At 40.7% G+C, this 25,138-nt stretch overlaps 2 protein-coding genes across 3 annotated transcripts; both read right to left on the bottom strand.

Annotated features, from left to right (window-relative positions):
* Nucleotides 1-1,138: 1,138 nt before the first annotated feature.
* Nucleotides 1,139-7,699, bottom strand: fgb (fibrinogen beta chain). Its single transcript, XM_082528995.1, has 12 exons — nt 7,509-7,699; nt 5,665-5,783; nt 5,304-5,406; nt 4,288-4,356; nt 3,959-4,073; nt 3,494-3,600; nt 3,218-3,332; nt 2,973-3,092; nt 2,761-2,883; nt 2,562-2,656; nt 2,029-2,219; nt 1,139-1,687 (listed from the first exon to the last, which is right to left on the bottom strand). Exons 1-12 carry the CDS (start codon nt 7,656-7,658, stop codon nt 1,456-1,458), a joined length of 1,539 nt encoding a protein of 512 aa, XP_082385121.1. The 5' UTR covers nt 7,659-7,699; the 3' UTR covers nt 1,139-1,455.
* Nucleotides 7,700-8,967: 1,268 nt separating this feature from the next.
* Nucleotides 8,968-15,733, bottom strand: LOC309703846 (uncharacterized protein). 2 transcript variants are annotated; one of them, XM_082528764.1, is made up of 7 exons: nt 15,646-15,733; nt 11,304-11,620; nt 11,022-11,116; nt 10,799-10,933; nt 10,502-10,610; nt 10,148-10,282; nt 8,968-9,344 (listed from the first exon to the last, which is right to left on the bottom strand). In XM_082528764.1, exons 2-7 carry the CDS (start codon nt 11,584-11,586, stop codon nt 9,277-9,279), a joined length of 825 nt encoding a protein of 274 aa, XP_082384890.1. In that variant the 5' UTR covers nt 11,587-11,620; nt 15,646-15,733; the 3' UTR covers nt 8,968-9,276. The 2 variants fall into 2 exon arrangements, with proteins under 2 accessions (XP_082384890.1, XP_082384889.1); XM_082528763.1 differs by having other exon boundaries at nt 10,148-10,610.
* Between the last annotated feature and the right edge of the window lie 9,405 nt (nt 15,734-25,138).

The raw sequence follows: 25,138 nt of genomic DNA, 5'->3' as shown, positions 1-25,138 counted from the left end.
TAAATATGGGGCTGACAGAAAACAAGGAAGCACATTGTAATCTTGTTACTTAAATAACCATTATTTTGTTTCATCTGCAAAGTTTAGCTATCGTTTCAGTTTATATTTGGATCAGCAATGTGAGTAGTTTGTGGGCTAGTCTTTTCCATATTTTTCGGTGGTATGTCATTTGAATAGATGAGATAACATGAAGAATAACTCTGATTTATGACATGCTGTTTTACAGTTCAATCCAGGGGCATTTTTGATTAAAAACAATGGGGGGAAAAAGCCTTTTGGTGAATTTAAATATAGTTAAACTACTAACGTTAATGATGCAGTCTGTGTTCTGCTGGGAAACTTTGAGTCAAGGTATTAGTGGATGTTACTGTGACATCTCCCTAAACACACCCACAGTACACTCCCACTTTTGGCAGTGGAACTGCCTTACAGCATCTGCTTTGTCAGGCAAGAGAATAGACCCCACAAGCAAAAGCTAGCTTGTGTTATTACATTGAAGAGGTGGACTGTGCTTTTTTCAAAGGATGATGGGAGTAGACAGTATTACTAATTCTGTGCCTTATCAATGCACCTGAGAAATTCTCCTGTTACCTCCATTCATTATCCAGACAATGCACTCCTGTTTGGTCATCTGTTATTTACCTCACAAACTCCATGATTAGGCAATAAAACTATTACTTTACCCTCGCTGTGCAGTCATTGCTTTATGCAACTTACTAAATTTTATTTGTGTAAGTGAAAATGCTGTCTGAATGGTTACAAGTTGCTATCCATTGTATCCTTATTCTGTTTTATTAAATAGTTTCTGATAACCAATTTTGTTTTATATTTATGTTTACTTGAGTTTACTGGATGACTGGATATCATCCCTGTCAATTATAATCAAAACTTTAAACTCCAAAACTTGCAAAAAATTAAATAATCAATGTTTTTACATTTAATTCATTGTCACATAAATCCTTTAATAGTTTTCTTGGTATGCAGCAAAAATGAGCAGATGATTCCAGTGGTACCAGATTTGTCTTATTTATGTCACAGAAGTGCTCATAGTGTTTAAGCAAAAGAACATTTAAATAGCAAAGACATTTTTGTTTCTTAGGTGAAATAACCAACACAAACAATATAATATGTTCCTCAATGTGTTTATTGAGTAGTCGAGGACAGTTTGCATCAACTCATCCTTATAGTTGTCACACATAACAAAAAAGGACAGATCGCAGCATATTTACTCACAACTAATTAGGTTTTTTTCTCTTACTTTTGTTGGTAACAAGTTTATCTGACATCCCCAACATATTTTTAATACTTGCATTGCTCCTGCATTACTTTAGCCTTGTTTTTTAGTTCTCGTTACAGTTTGTTGACACTTAGTGTTAGTTATTTGTAAATCTGCATGTCATATACCATTTAGTTTGGCACCTTCTTTTATATGTTATGTGCATCGACACTCTTGGATTATCTGGAGGCAAAGTAAGGCCTGATCTTCATGCTAATAGCCTTGAGCGAGTACCAGCTGCCCTTCCAGTTCATCCACACCACACCATCATCTGTGCCATGCTTGGCCATCTGTCGTGTGTAGGCTCCTCCAATGTAGTACCGCCCATTGGGATTGGCTGAGTGGCAGCGATTGTACCACCAGCCACCTCCATCCTCCTTGGAGCACTGTTTGGTGGGATTACCAGGGGTCCTGATTGGTACGGACAAGAAGAGTAAAGTTAAAATGTGAAATTTCTGAAAAATTCTAAATCTGAGTTATTACCATTTACATTTATTTCATAACATTACATTTAGATGCTGGTAGATGTATTAACTACTGCCACATTTAGTTTATAGAGGGGTGTTAAAGCCAAAGTCAAAATCCTTTTGAACATATTTAACAGACTGAGTAAACTTGTGGGTCATCCAAAATGCTAAGATGGGCTTGATTTCTTTACATTTTAGTAACATGATAATTAGCTGTTACAGCTAGTATTCTAGTATTTATATTTTAAGTAATAATTTATTATTTACTTTTTTTAGGATACCTACCAGTTGTCGTTGTCTCTGTCGTAGGTACTGAACATCATGCCATTGTGAATGGTCATAGTACGGTTTTCACCAAAGAGCTCAAGAGATCCTTCCAGGAAACAGTTGCCAGCATTACCAGAATAACCACCAACAGCAAGCACGTAGTTGGATGTCTCTGATTGGACAGTGAACTGGTTGTACTGGGCATGGACCTGATTAAAAGCAGAAACCAGTTTTAATTTAATTCCTAACTGACATAGTCATTAGAAGGAGTAGGTGAAAACACTGTAATATTGCATTCATGTCTTCCTGATAATTAACTATTAGACCCTAACCATTAATGCAAATTACAATTTCCTAAATTCAAAAAAACTTTTTTTGAAATTGCTTCTTTTTTTTAGATCAACTATTCAAAACTGTACACAATTTGCTTTATTATCAAATAAACAAATTTCTACATTTAAAATTCACAGGAGTCTACAATTATCAAGCTTAAACTTTTTCAGTAGTCCTATGATAATTTCTTGGACCTGCCAATCCCTTTAAAAACTCACCTTGGCTCCTGTCCAGTCCTCCATCTCGATGAGAACCTCAGTTGGGCCCATCTTAGTCAGCTGACTGATACGGTCATTACCCAGCCAGTATTCACCTGTAGGCATGTAAGAAGGTATATTACAGTAGCTGACCAGAAATAAGTGTAACCATTAAGAAAGGGTTACAGTACATTTTTGTCTTGTGTTTTAACTCTCTTACCAGGAGTCGCACAGTGACCCTTGCCAGAATCAAAGGCAATATTTCCAAATCCACGGCGATATTCGTCCCAGCGTCGACCAAAGTCAACACTGCCGTCAAGCCTATTCTGGATAAGAAGCCATCCTGGGAACAAATTTAAAAAGGAAATGTAAAAAAGACAAACCTTAACTGAAAACCATTAAATCACAGTAATGATCAAAGAAAAGTCTCACCTCCATTCTGGGAGGCCTGATCACAGAAAACCTTGTATGGAGGGTAAAAGGCATCAGGCTGGATCATATACATCTGGGAATCTACTCCTCCCCGACGGAAGATGTCCTCACACTCTTTACCTAAAACAAACAAAAGAAAAAGCTTTAACATCTGTGGAGCTTCTAAGTCATTCAGGTCATGATAGTCTTAAGTGTTTGAGTTCACAGCAAGTAGCCTCTCTCTAGCTTTTTTTGTCATTTCTTACCAGAAACTACTGGTATGGGACATTTAGTCTTGCATGGCGTCTTGCACTCATCCCTCTGGGCCTGGATGGCCTTCTCCAGCTTCTGTATCTTCAGCTTGATCTTGTCCAGGACCCCCTGGAGTCATGACATGTTATAAATTAGAACAAGGCTGATTGTACTGTTTTTGTTCTCATTTTCTATCATATAAATTCTACATGGTTCCTAAACTTGAAAGACACACTGTATCATTATAATTATACTATTATATGTATACTACTATGTCACTTTGTATTTACCTGCAATAATCTGATATTGGAAGGGAACACAGTATCCACTATCTCTTTGATGTAGGTGTGCTGCTCCTCCACTCGGTCGGTGTACTGACTAACTACCCTACTGTTGTCTAAGAGCACAAGAAAACAGAAAAAACATGTTCAGCATTTCACATTTTCAGATATTATTTTAAGGCAGGCGTTTTTAATGAAACAACTATTATAAACCAACAGTGTTTAATGGTTACCATAGAAACTTTTTTTGCTTGCTTTCTAAAAATTTTGTATTTAATTAGATGTGATTCACTGTATTTCATTGTATTTGTTTTATTTATTAACTTGTAACACTCACAGAATTACTGGCAATTAGTTATAATTGATATATTGTAATGTCAGTACAAATAAATTTAATCAGGCCATAGTTATAAATAATCTTTGGGTTTTTTTTTTTTTACATTTTCAGTGTTATATTGCAAATTTCTTTCGCACCGTTGGATAGTCTTTGCCTCTCCCTCAGCGAGTTGGAAATGCCATTGACGTAGTTGAAGACAGTGTTGGAGGACTGGGACAAATCATTCACCTGAGGCTTGAGTTCGTCAATGCTCTGTGTAAAACAGTTGCAAAAAATAAAACAAATACAGGAGGTTGAACTTAGTCTTTTCACAAAGTAATGATTTCCCATAGTTGGTTTAAACTCATATCCAAACCAAACCTTATTCTGCTAATCATAGCAGCAAACATTTTTGCTAATATTTGCTTGGAAAGATCTCAAAGATGATGACTACCGCCCTTTAAATGATTGCACAAGTTTGATTTACCCTCTTGACATTTCTCTCTTGCTTCAGCAACGTGGTCTTTAGATCGCAGCCAGTGGGACACAAAACACCCTGATGGACAAAAGCAAAACAAGTTAAGCTAACTTATCTTGTGTCACTAAAATACATGTTCTTTGACTTTGTTCTAATTTTCTGACTTCAAAGTAGCTTATTAATGTAACTTAAAGGCAATAAAAAACTACAGTTAACATCAGCAATTAAAGGTTTCCCAAGAACACCCCAGTCACAGACCAATTGATTTTGATGGAAACTGCTTGTTTTCAGCTAGGTGAACCTGGTCACAAATAGGCATATGGTGCTTTCTTTCTGCGGTTATCCCATAGCTTGCATGGAAGCAAACATTGATCAACTAATTGTGGCAGACTTTGCATTTTATTTGTACATTCATAATAAACTGAACACTAAAATTTGCACTTTTTACTTTTCATTTTACTTTTCATTGTAGTAACTAGTTGGACCAAATAGTTGCATATCCTCACTATCTGCACATCCTCTACAGAGAAAATATCAAAGTACAGTATGACAGTAAAATAATAAGGGCACCTTATTTACCCTTTTTAATTTACCCTTTACCCTTTTTAATTTTTCATATTTATTTCCTATCTTATTCATAGCCTTTCCTTTTTTGTTTTCTTTAGGTCACGAGCAGTTGTCCAAGCATTTCACTACATATCGTACTGTGTATGACTGTGTACGTGACAAATAAAATTTGAATTTGATTTGATTTAATGTCTATATAGTTGTGCAATATACTGGGATATTCATATTAGAGCTATTTGTATCCATTAAACCTATTTTGTTACATTTTGTAACTACGCAATATATTGTGTTAATCAATTGTGTTTAGTTAGGAACTTTTCTTGCTGTACTGGAGCAACTGTGACCACATAATTTCCTCTTGGAAAGTATTCTGGTCCTGACATCACCTAAGACCACTGGCCTGTATTTAATTGTATGTGTGTTACTATTATCTTTTTTTTTTTTTTTTTTTTTTTTACCATCTCCTCTGAAGCATGTGTACATCCTCCTGCCTCGGGCTGCTCAACTTTCTCCTGCATCTGTCGGCCACCAACTGGAGCAGGAGTGGGGCGCCCACGATACCTTAATGAAAAAAATAATTTAAAAAACACACACAAATATACCGGCGATTATTTGTTATTTGTATCCCCTACAGTGGCACCGCAGACCACATCATGCCACTTTGCTGTATTTCACAAAATTTTATTATTAACGAAATTTTATTGCCAATTTTATACTATAAGATTTCATTTCATTTCATCTATATCATAAGGATGGCTGCGTTAGATTTTGTTTCTTTTCACTGTTTTTATTTCATTTATTAAAAAAAAAAAGCCTTACCTGCTACCACTGCTGACAGGAGGAGGGGCATATCTATTTCCAGTGAAGGTCTCCCTGCCCTTTTGTAGTGGGCGGTGACCACGAGCATCTACAGCTGTTCCATTTGATTCCGGTGTTGCCTGTGGAAGATTTTAAGAAACTGCTGTGAGTAACAAATTTCCTCTCATTTCATAAATGTTGTTTTAAAGACATATTTCAAATTAAATCATGGCAGTGAGAATACTATAAAACTATGCTGGACAACCAAAATATTAAAATTAAAGAAACAATGTATTCCATAAACATATATGATTATTTATTTCAAATTGTTACAGATCTGGGTTAATTAAACCATCCATCCATCCATCCATTCGCTTCCGCTTATCCTTTTCAGGGTCGTGGGGGGCGCTGGAGCCTATCCCAGCTGTCATAGGGCGAAAGGCGGGGTACACCCTGGACAGGTCGCCAGTCTGTCGCAGGGCTAACACATAGGGACAGACAACCATTCACACTCACATTCACACCTAGTGGCAATTTAGATTAATCAATTAACCTATCCCCACAAGCTGCATGTCTTTGGACGGTGGGAGGAAGCCGGAGTACCCGGAGAGAACCCACGCAAACACGAGGAGAACATACAAACTCCACACAGAAAGACCCAGGCCTGATGGAGGAATTGAACTCAGGACCTTCTTGCTGTGCGGCAACAGTGCTAACCACCGTGCCACCCACCGTGCCACCGTGCTAATTAAATCATGTTAAAAAAAATGCTACATTTATTAGACCACGTCACAAAAATGAGGAAGCACAAATAAATGGTCTGTAAAATGGTCTGTATTTTTATAACGCTTTACTACATTCACACACTGGTGATGGCAAGCTACAGTGTAGCTACAGTCGCCCTGGGGCGCACTGAGAGAGGCGAGGCTGCTGGACACTGGCGCCACCGGGCCCTCTGACCAAAATATTTTATAAATACATCAAAAACTTGTTTATGCCATTCTTTTTATGGCATATAGAGTGCTCTCTTTTCAGTATTGTAAGTATATAAATGTAACTTGTCACCTTGATCATAAAATAACAGTGTGCCTTATATTTTGTTTTCTAAAACAGTAAATTGGAAAACTCATGGATGTCAATATTACTATCGACAATATTGTTTTCCAAAAATATATATCTTAGCATTAACAACACAATTTTGATTAGAGATTTTACGCATACTGGTGGATTAATCATACGATAAACATAAAAATTCTGATTCTGGTAATTACCAGTACTACTACTCTTAATTTAGGGCAGAACTGGCATAAAACCTCAAAACATTCGGTGGTGGTCAGACAAATTTGGTAAGAACTGTATTTAAAAAGTAAAACTTGAAATTATTTCAAAAACATGTTTCAATTTCTCCCAAACAAATTTAGCTCCTAACGTAGATCTTATTTTTTTTAAATTATGTGTAATCTATGTTTTAGCACCATTTGTCCATTGAGAATTAGAATTGAGAAGTTCTCATATGTGCAAATCAAATAAAAGATAAACCCAATCAAAATAGATACATGAATAAAAATAAAACAAAACAAGCAATGCATTTTTTTCAAGTCTAGCATTTCTCAGTAAAAATAGACCCAATCTGTGAAGAAATGTATTTCATAAAATAACATAACAGATAGACAGGTAGATATTTTGATAATAACACAGCTGAAATTTTAAACATAGTTCTTTACACAGTGTACACTCTTTTAAAAACTAACTGATACACTATGAAAGTAAGTTTAATATATTTTATTGACTATGTCCTTTCATCAAAGGAATTAATCAAAAAAATGTGTGATATAAAAACGTTTCCGCTTTAGACACATACTCACCAAGTCATCATCCTCTTCGTTATCAAACTCAAGGTCCTGTGCCCAGGCGACATACACACACAGATAAACCAACAGCAGTATCTTCATGGTGTACTTTATGAAGTTAGTCTTGTCACACACTGTCCAAACTGCCTTTTCTCTCCCAGACATTTGATTTTACCACATATTTATCCTCCATCTCTGCACATGCGTAGGCGTCCTCCCCCACTTGTATTGATCTGTTCCGTAACTGTTGGGACAGTTTACCCAATCTTAGTCACTGCCACACTAGGTAAGTCTGGGGAATGTCAATGAACAAAAGGGCAAAGGGGCCGAAAGGCAGAATGCCACAAAATGTGGTAACTTGTGTTTTTAAAAAGCTGTTTCTATCTAGTGAAACTTTTTCAGAACAATGTTATGATAGCAGCAAAAGCATCATTGCTTTAAAATAACATTTGAAATTCTTAGTTTCAGGAGTGGCAGATTGGTTAGAAACGTAGTGGCCTTAACTGTCCTTTAATATCAAAAACATAATATTAAAGAGGAGAAATTATATAACGTATTCTTTGAAGTGTGAAGAGTGTTTAGTGTTGGGAACTGTCTCCAGCGCTCCTTGATTCCTGTTTACTTTTGTTGTTTTCATTAGGAAAATGCAGAAAATGTACAGTGAGAACAGTTTTACGGTTTTCCCGAAGAACCTGCAGTGAGTCATGCATTGATTGGAGGTTAGGATGTTGAAACAACTGATATTTGTTTAAATCCAAAAGGGTACATTGTACAATGTTATGAAATCACTAAAATCAACACAGAGTCATGCGTGCACAAATGTGTGCTGCTGGACAAAGTATAATGTATTAAAAACCTTTGTTCTTTAACCTAATTTTTAGTAGTAGTTACTTTGTACTAAAGTGTGGCAGCCCCCACCCACTGCAACTCTCCCATATAAGAGTCACAATACCTTTCTTGGAAGACTCACTGGAGTCGTTCAAGAAACTTCTCAAAACTCACCTCTTCATCAAAACAAAACTTAACCTCGAGCCTTTTTAACTACTAGATACTCTTGTGCAAAGAATCCTTGGGTTTCTTGAAAGGTGCTATAGAAATCTAAGTTATTTTAAAGTTATTATTATTTTAAACAGGTGGTTTTATAGTAGCTGCTGGGTGAGACTGATCAGCATCCCCACACAGTAGGCTTGGGAATTAATAGATATCTCCATGATGTTAGTGTGTTAACTGAATGGTTTGTGTCTTAACCAAGTAAACAAATATGGTAACATATCACTGTATGAAAAGATTTTTTCTGACACAATATAGGTGTAATCAGTGTATGTATGATGTAGGAATGTCAATCAAATAGTGTCCTCACAGTGCAGATTTTCTGATCAATGTATGTCCCTAAAATGTAGGTTTTCAAAGACATTAGGTTTAGTTGGACCCGATTTCTATTGTGTGACAATAAACACAATTCATTTGTGTTGCTTTGTTTTTATTGTGTTTTTTATACTTAGAGTAATTGAAACATGCTTGATTATACAAAAATAGATTATTAGAAGAATTTGATCCAAGTTCACATGCACAAATGATTTGGATTTATATCTAGAACTGAACCAAATTCAGTAAACAACTGGTTGAACAAGAAAAACTACCCCTAAAGATGTTTTTAATACCTATTGATTACATTTAAAAACATAAAACAAAACAAAAAAAGAGTAAGAAACAAATTTTGTGGGGCTGTCATGTGTAGTGCGTATAGTCAAGACTCTTGGTTTTTTCATCATCTGGTCTGAGTTCAGATCCTTTTCGAACAAACAAATGGGAAGGCGTCATTGCAGGTTGCAGTGCACCACTTCAGATTATCTGCAAAAACAAGAAAAACACATGTGAATTTAAGAATTTCAAACTGGAATTATAAATTGTGTGTTTTAGCTGATCTTACTATCGGTCAGGGTCATTTTGTAGATTCTTTGTGACTGAATATGTGGCTGCTCTTATGTCAATACATTGGCAAAGGGGAATCTGACAGAGCCATTTTCTAAATGTTTCTAAAAACTTTGCTTTGGATGAGGTGTGGGGAAAACATGAAGGTCTTAAGAGCATGCTTAAGATTCTAGCTCACTGTCAGGCACCTAGCAAACATTAGTAATCAGCTAATGCAGAGTATTTTTCAACCTTAGACCTACTCAAAGGATGTGAATGGCTTTGATTGTCCTTTAGGATATTAAAGTACAGAAAGTGTGTAAATAAAATATATTAATGGTAAAGCCAATCCATATATTGTCCTTGCTGTGTATATGTTCTAAGTGATCAGTGTATTTGAGATGCAGATATGTTTACTGACCAGATGTGCTAACTCGTGTCACTATAATACAGATGTGCTTTTTGACTAGTCTACTTATAATATATGTGTGCTAACTGTCCCAGCAATGCATGTGTACTTACTGGCTAGTTTTCCCCCAATATAGGAGTACTAAATGAACACCTTTATCTAGTTACACTCTTTTGTAAACTGTAGTTTGTAAAGTAATGTAAAACCCACCTTGACATTTTTATCTCCACTTAGAACATAAGTAAGAATAACAGCAGGCTAACTTTATCTGTACTCATATTAGTTTGTTGGTATGTGTACATGTCTGTGTATTTGTGTGTGTTTATAGCATTACAATGGCAATTTATCTTCATGCAGATGCTAGCTGTCTTCTTGGTGTTGTCATGGTCGTCATCATCGTCATCTTCACTGTCCTGCTCACTGGTATCATCATGGCTGTCCTTCTTACTGGATTTGCCATGGCTGTCTTGTTCACTTGTATCATCATGGCTGTCTTCCTCACTTGTATCATCATGGCTGCGCTTCTTCCTGGATTTACCATGGCTGTCTTGTTCACTTGTGTTGTCATGGCTGTCTTCCTCACTTGTATCATCATGGCTGTCTTTCTTGCTGGATTTGCCATGGCTGTCTTCCTCACTTGTATCATCATGGCTGTCTTTCTTACTGGATTTTCCATGGCTGTCTTCTTCATTTGTGTTGTCATGGCTGTCTTCTTCACTCGTATCATCATGATCGTCATCATCGCACCAGTCTTCATAGTAAAACTTGGAGCCATCAATCCACATCCAAAAACCAGGCTATGGACAGACACAAACATACATAAATACAGATAGTTAACTTGCATAGTTATATCTTAGGTGGGATTTTGGTAGTGTTTAAGTTTGCAACTATTTAATTTCCACTGAAGCTGTCAGATTTCAATCCTGACTAAGTGTACAGGCATGGATTATAACACTGATTTAAAAAAATATATATATATCCATACATGGACGGCGCTAGTGGCACCAGCCCAGGTTTCTGGGAAGTTGTCGGTGTCCCCTCTGGTCAAAGACTGGACAAAGTGGTTTTCCTCATAATTGTGAATGGATGCCAGGTTGCCGCCATCGAACTGACAAAAAATCTGGTGGGAGCCATTTTGTATTCATTACAATACATATGAACAACTGAATGAATAGTATGTTGTATTCATCATCTCTATGATAGCTCACCTGAGCTTCAGTCCATGTCTTTGGGGTGCTGATATAGTTGAAACACCGGTCACCGAATCGAGACCAGCCGTCTGGGCAGTCTGAGTCCCCTATCACTTAAAAAAACAAAAAAAAACAAAGTCCAAATCAACAAAATTAAAAAAAGCACAGTTATACTTATGTTTTAACATTTTGTGTGCTAGATCTGTTCATTATATTGCACATGTTTTTACTTGTCTTGTACAGGTTTCTCCTTTTGAATGACTTAGTGTAATGTGGGTACACATTGCTAAAGCCACTCACTGCAGTTAACAGGTGGGGTATCAGGTGGTGTTGTTGTATTCGGTATCTTCTTTCCAGTCATGATGTCAACGCACCAACAGTACCCGGTAGACCCGGAGCACTGCCTTGGAAGGAAGTTTCCATTGTCATCACACTTAGGGCAGAATGATCCAATGAGGTATGAGCAATTCATTCTTTCATGGTAACAATGGCCTTTATCCCAGGACATGGTGGGGTTGATCGGAATGGCTTGGCTTATCGCCAGGACAGTGCACAGTGTAAGTGACACAGCAAGCATCTTCATGGTGATCGTGAAGATGATGATGGAGGAAGTTGACCTTCAGACAACACATCAAAATGTTAAAGTCTTGAGGGGGATTTTGTTTTAACCATGTGCTGAATATTGGAATATGCTGAATTTTAAGTGAAGCCTATTTTTACTTTTTTTTTTTCTATTAAGAGATTTTACTTTGTAAGTTTCCAGGCTTACAAAAATTCTCTAAAAAAGAACAGATGTTAACCAAACCCTAACTCTAGCACTATATCACCAAGCTTCCTGTTGTGTTTGGGTCAAATCCGACTGATTTACAAATTAAAAATATTAATAAATAAATAAATATTGTGTTTTACATCTGATTGCCTCAAGGCCCTACGATTTCCTAAACACGACACACACTTGAACATATAAAAGTGATGAGCCCCTTTTTCGTTGAATTTTGAGTGTTTTAATGAACTTTGTTCTGTGGTGTTCCCACTCAAAATTGACCGCGATAGGAAATGAATGGCAGATCGTTACATGGAGAAACCTTTGGAATGCAAGCATGCTGATCCACACAGGTATGCACACAGGTGTACACACGGGTATTCACAGACGCGGACTACAGCTTTCTTGGCTGCTGCCTCAAAGCACATTGTGCGCTGTCTTGCGTGCTGCACAATATCGTTTATTATTTAGTATCTACTGATATCTACTGCTAGCTAGTTTATTGTGATGGTGCTGTTTTTTTTATTATGTTGCTCTTTGTTGTTTGCTTTCTCTTATGTTTTTTTTCTCCATACAGGTGACCCAGGAGTTTTTTTTTGTTTGTTTTTTTCCTTTCTTCCCCCCCTTCTCACAGTCTCTTCTCCCCTTTGGTTTTCTTTCTCTCCCTCTCTTTCTTTCATTCTTTCTCCCTGTCCTATCCCCCAGTCATGTCTGTCCCGTTTGTAGCAACTGAAAATAAAATAAATTCATAATTATAATAAAGGTCAATCAAATGGACCAATATGGCAAGGCCATGATGATCCACTTGGTAAAATAAATCCGCTTGGCATCTTTCTTGGCCTTAAGACAACAATTCTGATGGCTAAAGATCCAAACGGGACACACAAAAAAAAAAAAAAAAAAAAAAAAAAAAAAGGAATGGGAATCCCCCCCCCCCAAATTGAAAGACCCGCTTTTACAACCTACTGAACAACCCACTGAATGGCCCACTGAACAGCACATTGTCCCACCCACTGAACTGAATTTGGTGGTGAAAAATGTTTCTTATGTTAATTTCACAGCTGTTAAAACTGACTGGTTGTGTGCACCCCCACCCCCCTTACTGTAGTAAGTGACTAGAGGGCTAAGCATGATCTCGAAAAACATAAAATAGGCAAAACACAAAACAGTCACGAACAAGTAATCTATTTGTTTTGCATGAATTCTATTGTTTATTTTATTCAAAATTGTATAACACTTTCTAGTCTTACTGTTGTCAAAAAATGATATTCAGATAGTAATCAATACTAAAATTAATATCATGTAAAATACTGCAACAATATCAAAAATGCCATCTTGGTTTCCTTCTTTAGCTGACACAGAATTTCACACAGCACGGCTTTAAGAGGAATTTCAGTGGTGAAAGTTCCTGTTTCACAGACGCTAATATATTTTAATTATTAATGTTTACCCGATGAGTGCAAAAACTAACATTAGGCATTTAACTATTAGCAAATAGTCAAATGGACTGTGGATAGATAAAAGATAAATAATTATTGACAGCTTAACGGTTCAAGGATGGAATACTGAGCTGTGACAGAGAGACCTGGAGAACTGGGCGGGTTTGGCTGCGTGGAGCAACAGGGAAACCGGAGCTGAAGTGAGCAGAGTCCAAAATGTGGAGAACTAGTCAGAACAAATTAAGAGTAGAGCAGCTCAATCAGACAGGTTTCAGGACTGAAAAAGGAAAGCAGACTGAGACGGAGCAGTGTGAATGGTGGATGAGAGAGAGGTTGCATGCTGATTAGGGATGGGTATCGTTTAGGCTTTATCCGATACCAGTACCAAACCGGTACTTTTGAAACTGTGCCGGTGCTTAAACAGTGCTCGAACCGGTGCTTAAAGAATGGAGAACACAAAATTGGTCCAAAAACCTCTCATGTTCAGCTGTTTTTTTGTAAAAAGACAACAATGTTAGCCTTTTCTGCAGCTAGAGGGCATGTATGGTATCACTCTTGGCTGGAAGCAGTGCTTAATCAATGGAAAAAACACAAACCTTGTCCAAAAATCTCTCACGTTTAGCTGTTTTCCACTTTTTCTTTGGTCATTTTAGCCTTTTTGGCCAGGGTGAAGGGAGTATCTGCCATCAAACAAGACAGCTGCATGTAACTACGACTGTATTTGCTAGTTCACCTTAAATGCATTAATGTAATAACGTGGTTAGCCTACTCAGCGTAAATTACACACGAAGAACATTAAGCTACTCACGCAGAGAAGAACGGTTGCTGCTGCCATCATCATCATCATCCGTCATCATTTCTGCTACACTGGCAGGGCTAGGGGCCAGGACTCTCCTCTTTGGGTTCTTGGGGGATGTTGCTAACTCCAGGTCCGATAAGAGGCACCACACCCGCAGTAGATGTGCTCGATGTGAGGTCTTGCAGCAAGCTATCAAATACGGTGCATTTCTCAGCTTTTAACAAAATGCTATACGTCGCCAGGTGTTTCATCAGATTCGAGGTGTTACCTCCTTTGCACAGTATCCCCTTAAACCATTTGTTTTGCTGCTGAGCTTGCATCTTTTGCTGTGAAGTACAGCCAGACTTTGACCGCTTTGCCTTGGGCGTTTTTAATCTGTAGCTCTGTTTTAAAAGAACGTGCATACCTGGGCCCGCCTACTACGCTTGCAAAGGTAAAATGATTGGCTGGAATCCAAAGTGTATGACATCTCAGGGAAAAAAAAAAAGCACCGAAATAAAGCACCGAAATGTGCGCTGCTTTTCGGTCTGGTTACTACCGTTTATGTCAGAACCAATACCGGTACCCATCCCTAATGCTGAAATATGTGACAAAATCTACTTTTACAATCATTTATTAAAAATCTGTTTCTTATTTTGTTTTTAGTCAGCTGTTATAAATGCATTTATATGTTTAATCTGTGTCAGAGTGAGCACACAGTTTTTTTTATATTCTTCTTCTTTTTAGAATAACTAATACCACGTTTTATCCAAAGTTCACTTGTAATTTTTCCATAATGTTTTTTTGTACAGTATTTCAATTATTTAGATGTAAATATAGTATCCTATATTCATTAATAGGTTCTAAAATATTTTTTAACTTGATCTATACTGGAATAATCTAAAAAATATGTAAAATGAATAGAACCTCTAAATTCCTCTTTGCCATGCAAAAGATGTATAAAGATGTATAAATAAAATAACATAAAATAACAGATAGCTAAGCCAAGATTGAGAAAAGGGATGGGTAGAGGTGGAGTGTGAAATGAAGGAGAAGGAACAAAGGCAGAGGGAGAGTTTTGATAAGGTTTAGGGAATGAGAGCAGAAGAGAATAAAGTAAAAGAAAAAAATAAGGAAAGACAATGTTTGCATCAAAGCAGAGGAAAGGGATGTAAGGAACAAGAAAAGTGAGGAAGGAAATTTAAAAATGGACAAAAGAAAGAGTGAAAGGTTAGGCTTAGGTAAAACAAGTAGAAGTAGGAGCATTGTAAGAAAATATTCTTATTTAAAACAGTGGCTTTGGAAAATGATAACCCAGTTAAGAAAACTTGAGTTAAATATACAAAAAAATAAAATTTACAAATAATCTAATTTTCACATTTGGTTTTTTACTTCCCCCCAATACAGTTTCCAAAAAATAAATAATAGATTAAGAAAAGCCACATTTCATCCACACGAGATGCTTCTTTCTCAAAAAAGTGTCATAGTTGTGAGAGATTTTTATAATTTATAATTCAATTTTTGTTTGCAAAAATTATTGTTTGAATTACTACAAATGTCTTCAGATACTTAAAAATCTGACTTGTTGATTTTTTTATGCAATAAGCATTTGCATTTTAATTTTAATATTAATTTTCATAAAATAAAAAAAAGTGTACTCACTCTGCTCAGTGTCAGCTGGAGTGCTGATTCAGGTTTGAAAGCGTCTGCTGTGTCTTCTCCCTTTATTCTGCAGATTCTGCTTTGTCATGATATGATTTCCCACAGAAGCACTGGATCACAATTTCACATGATGCATTAATTGCCCTTTTCATCATGCAGCACTTCATCTTACTCCTTTTTTTACTCATTGTGTATCAGAAAATGAGCCATTGTGAGTGTATTTATTCTTTTCTCAGAATGTTAAGTCATGATGAGTTTTGTGTTACATCACTTCCTTCTTGGTATTCACAGAGACTCATTGAGTCTTGAGTTCCCATACAGTCTGTTTAGGTCACAGGTAACTTTAGTTACAACCTTGTATTGTGTTAATCTGGGTTACAGACAGCTTTTGCAGGTAAATATAAAACACCTTAGAAATGCATCATACATTTTTATTATCCCACTTCAATCTAATTAAGCAACCTGCTGATCATACTGCCGTTTAATATAATCTTGTTGTATTATTATGTTTTTTTTAATATATATTGCAGTAACAGACATGCCTGGTTTCTTGTAATTGAAAAAGTTGTGTGAAAATGGGGAAAAAATAGTTGAATGCTACCTGCTATCTTGTTTGCCTCTTTATGAGGAATTGTTCTTCAAATTATTTATTATTTAAGAAGAATTTACTTATATGAGTTTTGTTCTGACTCCTTAAGAGTCGCCCCACATATTATGTGGTGTTATACAAGTTCATGCAGTCTTCATTTGTTTCTGGGGCACTGTTCATTTTATTTTGACATCCTACCTGACACTGCTTTGTGTCTAAAAGGAAAAGGGCAGTTAGCTACTCCTGTGCCTACCTATGCTGCCTCTTAAGCCAACACAGTCTGTAAGTTGGCAGTAATGTTGTGTTTTACCAGTGTGTGTTTGGCACTAACTGCTGTGAGTTGCTTGTGATAGTTTGAGCAAGTGAATTCTCCTAATGATGTGCTTCATTTGATACTAGCCTAGACGCTAATTAGCGCTAGCTAATTGCTAATGTTAGCTTGTGTAGTTCTGCTTCTCTTTGCATAGTAACAGGTCATAGCATCTTCCAATTCTAAAAAATGTTTGCTTATGTCAGCTCTTACGTTTTATTTTTGTTAGATTTGTGTTCTCATGAGTAAATATATTAATTTATCTTATGTTGTGAAAGACATTTTCTGATTGTCATTTTATTTTGGAAAGGATTTTATTTTGGTGATTATGGATTACTTCCACATTCAAACTGACTACTTTACCTACTGGTAGAAATACCATTGGAGGAAAATGGGTCTACGCCCTCAAAGAAAATGAACAAGGACAAATATTCAAAGCCAGGTTTGTAGCAAAAACAGTTACGAACTTTGGGAGGGAAAGTTTCTCGGCCACATGCGGATCATTGGTCTAAAGGACACTATATTATCAGCCACTAACCCAGATGCAGAGAAGAATGCTGAATGCTACGCTGAACTAATACAGTTTCTTGATGATAAAAGCCTTTCACTGGTAATGAGACATGCGACTGACGACGGAAGAAAAGCTTTAAAAATACTACGTGACCACTACGATAGTAAAGGCAAGCCCAGAATCATCGCACTGTACACAGAGCTGACGTCTTTACAGAAGAAACCAGATGAGACAGTGACAGATTATATTATCCGAGCTGAAAAAGCAGTGACCTCCCTAAGAAATGCAAAAGAAGTCATCAGTGATGGACTTATTATCGCTATGATTTTAAAGGGGCTTCCTGAAGCTTACAAGGCATTTGCTATTCACACAACTCAAAGCAGTGAAGATTTAACATCCACACAGTTCAAAAGCAACCTACGAAGTTATGAGGAAACCGAGAAATTCGACAACAAAGTAAAAGCGGATAATGTGATGAAGGTTGATTTAACATCAATCACCTGCCATGGATGCAGAAACCGAGGACATTTTGTAAAAGATTGTCGCCAAAAGGGAACACCTAAGTGGTGTACCTACCATAGAAGCTCGACACATAGTGATGAGACATGTAGAAGAAAAACCAAGTACAGAGATGATGCGAAACTAACTGTAGTAAAACAAGAGGACAAGAAAGAAGAGCAGACTTTTGTATTTAAAGTTAGTCAAAGACTTCTGCCTACTGACATAATAAGAGAAGGACTAATGGTGGACTGTGGTGCTACTTCACACATCATTACAGAGAAGAACAAGTTCATAAAGTTTGATGAGACTTTTGATCCTGAGAAACACTACATGGAGCTCGCTGATGGATCCAGGACAAACAACGTCGCACTCAAGAGGGGAGATGCCAACGTCTCTCTACGGGACATACAAGGACACTGTACCACCATCACACTGAGAGATGCCCTGTTCATCCCATCCTACCCTCAGAGCATATTTTCAGTGAAGGCAGCTACAACCTATGGAGCGCAGGTGGTCTTCAAGAAGGGACAGAATGAACTAGTGAACAAAGATGGGACAGTCTTCTCCATTGAAGAATACAACAGACTCTACTATTTGAAAACGGTAAACAATGAAACATCATACAATGACATGATGTCCTGTGACACTGTTAATCTGGCTTGTGATGTGAAAACATGGCACGAAATTTTAGGACATTGTAATGTTAGCGATGTGTTAAAGCTACCTGATGTTGTAGATGGCATGAAAATCACAGGCAGTGGTATGTTAGATTGTAATGTGTGCACAGAAGGGAAATTCACTAACAACAGAAACAGACAAAGCGACCCAAAAGCGAGTGAGCCATTACAGTTGGTGCACACTGATCTAGCCGGCCCCATTGAACCAAGTGGCCAAAGTGGTCATAAATACGCTATATTATTTACGGATGATTTTTCAGGGGCAGTGTCAGTTTACTTTCTAAAACAGAAAAATGACACCACACTTTTCTGGCAGCTCTTTACTAGAAAAAGAGCTGCCAAAAGAATTATGGCCTTACGCCATTCAAAATGCAGCACACACCCACAACAGATGCTACAGTAACAGGACTAAAAGTACACCATATCAGATGTTAACAGGGAAAAGACCAGATCTCTCAAAACTGTGGATATTTGGGTCAGACTGTTATGCATATGTAAGGTAGTGACTGGAATAAGTCACAAGGTGTCGCTGTTGAGCTGCATATATGGTGTAAATGTTAGCAATTTTGGCCATTCGTCCTCTGCAGGACACCGTACTTTAGATTTCTTGTTCGCGCGGTCGCCATCTTGGTTCAGTGTTTGCTGTGATTTGGAAAGGTAAGCACTGCCAGTGGCGAACTGCATCAGTTTTGTGTTGTACTCATCCCCGAGACCGTGGAATGTTGTAGAAGGCACGGTTATTGTTACTTAATGTGTATTCTGTGTATATGTGTTGTTGTATTTTGCAATGTTGATGGTCACGAAGTGTTTGCTGTGATTTGCGAAGGGCCAGCAGCAGAGTTGGAGTGGTGTTTGCCCCTGCTTCCGAATAAACGGCGCGGTCCGAGCCACAAATTGAACGCCTGTGTCCGACTGGTCTCTCTGCGGTGCACCCCCATCCAACACAAATTAACACAACGCAGAGTCCGGGGTGTAGGGAGGCCCCTGCACTGGTCGGGTTACATCTTTGGTGCCGTGACCCGGATTTGTGGCACTTCGAGAACGAAGAGAAAGCAATGCCGACACCCCCCAGCTACGCAGCCATAGTAAGAGGTGTCGCCATCTGATGGGGTGCTGAACTAAGTATATAACTGCCTGTGCAGCTGTATTACTAGGACTTTCATCTCCCCAGGCATATCCTTTGAAAGTGAAATCTTGGGGTGGTTTCATTTGAGGGTTTCTGTCCCTGGAAAAAAAAAAAAAGAGACTCAGAGACTTGAATTGTAGCGAGAATGTTAAATGATGTTGCCTGTCTATAATGATAATCATCGGATACAGTTAAGAAATTGCTGATAATTTGTGTCATTCACAACCTCTGTGCTGAAGATAGTTGTTTAACTACACTCTGAGTTTAATGCTGTTTTTTGTGAATTCTTTTTTTTGCGTTATGAGATGATAGTTGTCATATATCTTTGTTGTGTTCTATTTTACTAGAAATAGATTGTACTTACTCACAGTTAAGCATACTACAAGCAACCCACACACATTCTCTGGTGCAACTAAACTAGAGATACAGGACAGTGAAAATGATGAGAGGCTATGCAGACACTCCAAAGAGGGCCCAGCCTCATCTTTTGAATGAAGGGGCAACAGCTAGCGCCAGTACAGTGGACCAACAGTCATCAGTGAGGTCGAAGCTGGTCACCCAGTTCCCCAGCTTCACTGGCCAGCGGTTACAGTATCACACCCCGATCAGGGACCTCACCGACTCTGGGCTGGGCACACAACAGACCCCACCACCAACCATGCTTTCACCCCAGACTGATCTTGGCGTGGCTCCAGCTCATGCTCCACCACTGCCACCCTATGGAGGCCAAATGCAGGTGCCCTCACACCTATCTGAAATTCGCCCAAGTTCAGGGCCAGCCAATCAGACAAGCCAGTCCAACCACAGCCCTCTAACTACAGCCCCTCCAGTGTTTCGGCCAGATATACAGATAACTATGCCCCCTGCTTTTTCCCCTCAGGCCAGTGTCCATGGGCCCACTGCTACACCGGCACCCCATGTTGCCTCATATCCCAACTACCCAGCGGTGCACAGTACCCAGCATCCCACCCTGAACCAATCACTTAACACTCCTTACCCAACGACGACCGTTCCATTCAGCTCCCAAGCATACACCAGCCATCTGTATTCCACACCTGCCCCCCAAGCCGCCATGCCAAACCCCCTAACAGTGCAGGGAGTGGGCATAATGAATAATCCCTCTGCAGCCGAGCAGACCCTTGAAAGTTCAAAGCATGGGCTGACGCCCCGTTTGCCCCACATGCCACTAGCTGCTGTCCATGACTCTCGAGCCCCCCTCCACTCATCTGCTATAAGCTCCAACACTGTCATGCCCCCTATCGTGAATATGACCCATGGAGGTTTTATAGCCCCACCCGGCACCCATGCCTCAATGCACGTACCAACCTCTGCTTTAGACTCCCAAGTTAGTGGACACCCTGGCATACCCCCCCATCAGGTGCATACCTCTTTAAGTGCTCCTGGCGGGGCTGCAGCCAACGCAAACCCCCCACTAGCTGCCTACGGTGGTTTTATACAGACTCATCAAGTGAAAAATGTCCAAGCCTTCACTGGCAGTGCTGACAGCAAGGTGCTTGTAGAGGACTGGATTCGTGACATGCAGTATCTTCTCGAGGCAATAGAGCTCCCCATTCACCTCCGCTTTTCCACGGTGGTGCGTCACCTAACTGGTGAAGCCCGAAAGCTGGTCCTGAATCTACCTCTCCATGACCAAACACCTGAAAGGGCATTCGAAGAACTGAGAGCAGAGTACGGCGACACACAGAGCTCCTCAGATCTACTAGCGGACTTCTATGAGCGTATTCAGAGGTCTGGGGAGTCTGCCTGTTCATATGCTATAGCACTGGAGGCAACACTGCGAGCTGTGGAAGAAAACCAAAGAGGAGGCAAGCCTTTTCCTGACCGTGACAGTAAACTCACCCGGCAGTTCATACGGGGGATTAATGATGAGGATGTGTATGCGAGGATCTCGCCAATGAAGCCCCGGCTTTTGAGTTTCCGTGAGCTGCAGGCTGAGCTCCGAAATCTAGCAAAAGAAACAAAGAGATTCCAGCCTCAAAACAAATCAAAGAAAACTTATGCCCAGGTACAAGTGGCATCAGAGTGTAGTGTGAATGTGAAGGCAGAAAAGGCTAAACATCCCTCAGAGTGGTCAGAGCTAGCAGAGATGGTCAAGAAATTAGCACTGAGCCAGGAGGAGCAGATGGCCAAGTTGACCCACCTTGAATCGAGAATTTATGCTCCATCCTCTGCCACTCCACTGAGAGTACGACCACCCCCTGGGGCTACAACCCCAATGTCAGTGGTCACATGCTACCGGTGTGGGAAGCAAGGACACATAGCCCGGGTTTGCAGAGCAGTGCTCCCAGGGCCTGAACAGACGTGGGCACACGATCCTCAGCCTGTGACCCCCATGGAGGGAAACACTTACTCAGCTCAGCCTTTAAACAGATAAAGCCCATGGTCGCCGGGGCAACCATGGGCGAGCAGCAAGTCCCCACACTGCAGGTGAACAAAGGTGACGGAGGGGAGAGCACTCCCCTAGTTGGTCCCAGGAACGAGGGGGAGGTGGAAGTCAACGGAATGAAGTGCAGGGCACTCATCGACTCTGGCTCCCAGATAACCAGTATTACGCACCAGTACTGGCGCAGCCACCCCACCCTCCATAAACAAAAACTGCAGCCTTCTAAGATACCCATAGAAGGTGCAGGGGGCCAGAGTGTCACCTACCATGGTGTGCTACGCATCAACCTAAAATTGTTGGGGAGAGAGTTTAAGGGTGTGCCTGCTTTTGTTGTCACTAACACAGAGTACCGCTCCTCTGTTCCTCTGCTTGTGGGAACTAATGTCCTCCGTGCCTCCAGAAGTCACCTCCAGGCAACCTACGGCCAGCAGTTCCTCCTCCAGGTCAAGGAGACTCATCCGGAGTGGCACGCCTCCCTGCTAGAGATTGAGAGCACTGACCAGTGTGATATGGATGACACAGTGGGCCCTGTTGTTTATACTGGTCGCAAGGTGCACATTCAAGCAGGGAAAGAGATGGATTTAATGTGCAAAATAAAAGCTGGACCACAAAGAAAGACTTATACAGCCCTAATTGAAGGCCACCCCTCCCTGCGGCTCAGCCAAGACATCCTGGTCGCCAGAGTTCTTGCTGATGTAAAGAAAGGATGTGCCCCGGTAAGAGTGGTGAACCTCTCCCAGCATGCCATCACTATCAAGCCTCACACGCATCTGGCCAAGGCATCTCTGGTGGAAAGTATTGTGGACTTTTCAGACAGGGTGCGGGGCAGTCATCACATTAGCGGAGGCAGAGAAGCATGCCTGGGTATGGACCACGTTGTGGCAAGCCAGGAAGTGGATTTAAGTGGAGCAGATGTTGAAAACGAGCACCAGCGTTCCCTTCTTAAAGAGCTTGTGGAAAGGAACATGGGTGTGTTCTCACAGCACCCCCTGGATTATGGCCATACAAAGACTGTGCAACATGAAATCCCTCTGGTCGACCCTAAGCCATTTCGACTGCCTTACCGTAAGATCCCCCCATCACAGTGGCAGGACGTGAGAAGGTTACTGACAGAAATGGAGGCAACAGGAGTTATCAGGCCCAGCAAAAGTCCATATGCTTCACCTGTCGTGATCGTAACCAAGAAAGATGGATCACTAAGGCTGTGTATTGACTACAGGAAACTGAACTCCTGTAGCACGAGAGATGCTTTCCCTCTCCCCAGAATAGAATAAGCCCTGGAGGCTCTAGGGCAGGCAAGATACTTCTCCACCCTTGACCTCACCTCTGGTTATTGGCAGGTGGAGGTGGCGGAGCATGACAAACACAAGACGGCATTCAGCACCCCTATGGGGCTGTTTGAAGCAAATCGTATGCCCTTTGGACTGCAGAATGCTCCCTCCACCTTTCAGAGACTCATGACCTGCTGCTTTGGCTTGAACTTCACCCACCTCCTAATCTATCTTGATGATCTCATCATATTCTCCAAAACCTTTGATGAGCATCTGGAAAGACTGCAGCTGGTGTTCGATCGGCTTCGGGAGCATGGCTTGAAGTTAAAGCCTTCTAAATGCCACCTAGTGAGAAAGGAGGTTCAGTATTTGGGTCACTTAGTGTCTGCTGAGGGGATCCGGACAGACCCAGAGAAGATCAGCAAGGTGAAAAACTGGGTGAGGCCCACAAATCGCAAAGAAGTGTTGCAATTCCTGGGATTCGCTGGATACTATAGGCGGTATGTAAGTGGGTACTCTACCCTAGCTGCTCCCCTGTACCGCCTAACTGCTGGTGACCCCAGAAAGAAAAGGAGAGGGGGAAAGAAAAGTCTGGCTACCGACCCACCCTTTTTGTGGACAGATGAATGCGAGAAGGCATTTAAGACCCTAAAAGAAAGGCTGACAAGCGCTCCAGTGCTGGGATATCCTGACTATAGCTTGCCCTTCGTTCTGCAGACGGACGCCTCAGGGGAGGGTCTGGGCGCCGTTCTAGCTCAGATCCAAGGTGGAGCTGAGAGGGTCATAGCCTTCGCCAGTAGAGGTTTGAGCCCAGCAGAGACAAGGTATCCTGCACACAAACTCGAGTTCCTTGCTCTTAAATGGGCGGTCACCGACAAATTCTACGACCACCTCTATGGGCGTAGATTCTCTGTCCAGACAGACAACAACCCTCTCAAGTATGTTATGTCATCAGCGAAGCTGGATGCCACAGGCCAGCGGTGGGTGTCTAGGCTGGCTGCTTTCGATTTCGATGTCCAGTATCGGAGGGGACAGAGCAACACAAACGCTGACGCCCTCTCTCGCATGTCTAACCAGGAGGTCATGCACATCCTACAGACATGCCCTCAGTGGGTGGGTGTCGACGAACAGGGGCATGGTGCGACACAGGCTACCCAGGATACTCAAAGCCTCACTGGCCATGGCACGCCTACAGGGGAGGAACTGGAACTCGGGCCACCTACATCCACTGAGCCTTACAGGGATGTGGGGATGGAATCCCTGCCCACCATGACCAAACAGGAGATCCGTGCAGGGCAGAAAAAAGACCTCGTTATTGGCCCTGTCTTGCACTATAAGAGTATGAACCAGAAGCCGAGCCGCAGTGAGCGAATGAGTGCCGAAGGACACGTGCGCCTTCTCTTAAAGGAGTGGAGAAGGTTAGCGGTAAGGGATGGCATCCTGTACCGCTGCGTCCAAGACAGCCAAAGGGGAGTAGTTGAGCAATTGGTGCTACCAGAGGATTTGCGTATATCAGTGAAGACTGCTCTCCACGATGACTCAGGCCACCTGGGTTTTGAGAGGACATTGCACATGATAAGGGAGAGGTTTTATTGGCCACGGATGTTCCAGGAAATCAAGGCTTGGTGCGAACAATGTGAGAGGTGCTGCCTTAGGAAAACTCCAACCGCAGGGGTCAGGGCCCCCCTGGTCAGTATCCACAGCAGTGCCCCCTTGGAGCTAGTTTGTGTGGATTTTTTGACTCTTGAGAAATCAAAAGGTGGTATCAAAAATGTCCTCGTTGTCACTGACCATTTCTCACGCTATGCGCAAGCATACCCCACTAAAGACCAAAAAGCCAGCACGGTGGCTAAGGTGCTGTATAGAAACTTTTTCTGTCGGTTTGGCTTCCCAGCAAAATTGCATGCAGACCAAGGGCGCAATTTTGAAAGTGCTGTGGTGAAGGAGCTTTGTAAATGCACCGGCATCACTAAGACCCACACCACGCCCTATCACCCACAGGGCAACGGGACAACTGAACGGTTTAACCGCACCCTCATGAACATGCTGGGGACGCTAGAACCTCACCTGAAGCCCCGGTGGCACGAATATGTGGATGCAATGA

Source organism: Aulonocara stuartgranti (assembly GCF_965226115.1).
Source record: "Aulonocara stuartgranti genome assembly, chromosome: 3".
NCBI lineage: Eukaryota > Metazoa > Chordata > Actinopteri > Cichliformes > Cichlidae > Aulonocara > Aulonocara stuartgranti.
The sequence above is the reverse complement of the archived record's forward strand: the minus strand, read 5'-3'. Positions and strand labels throughout refer to the sequence as shown.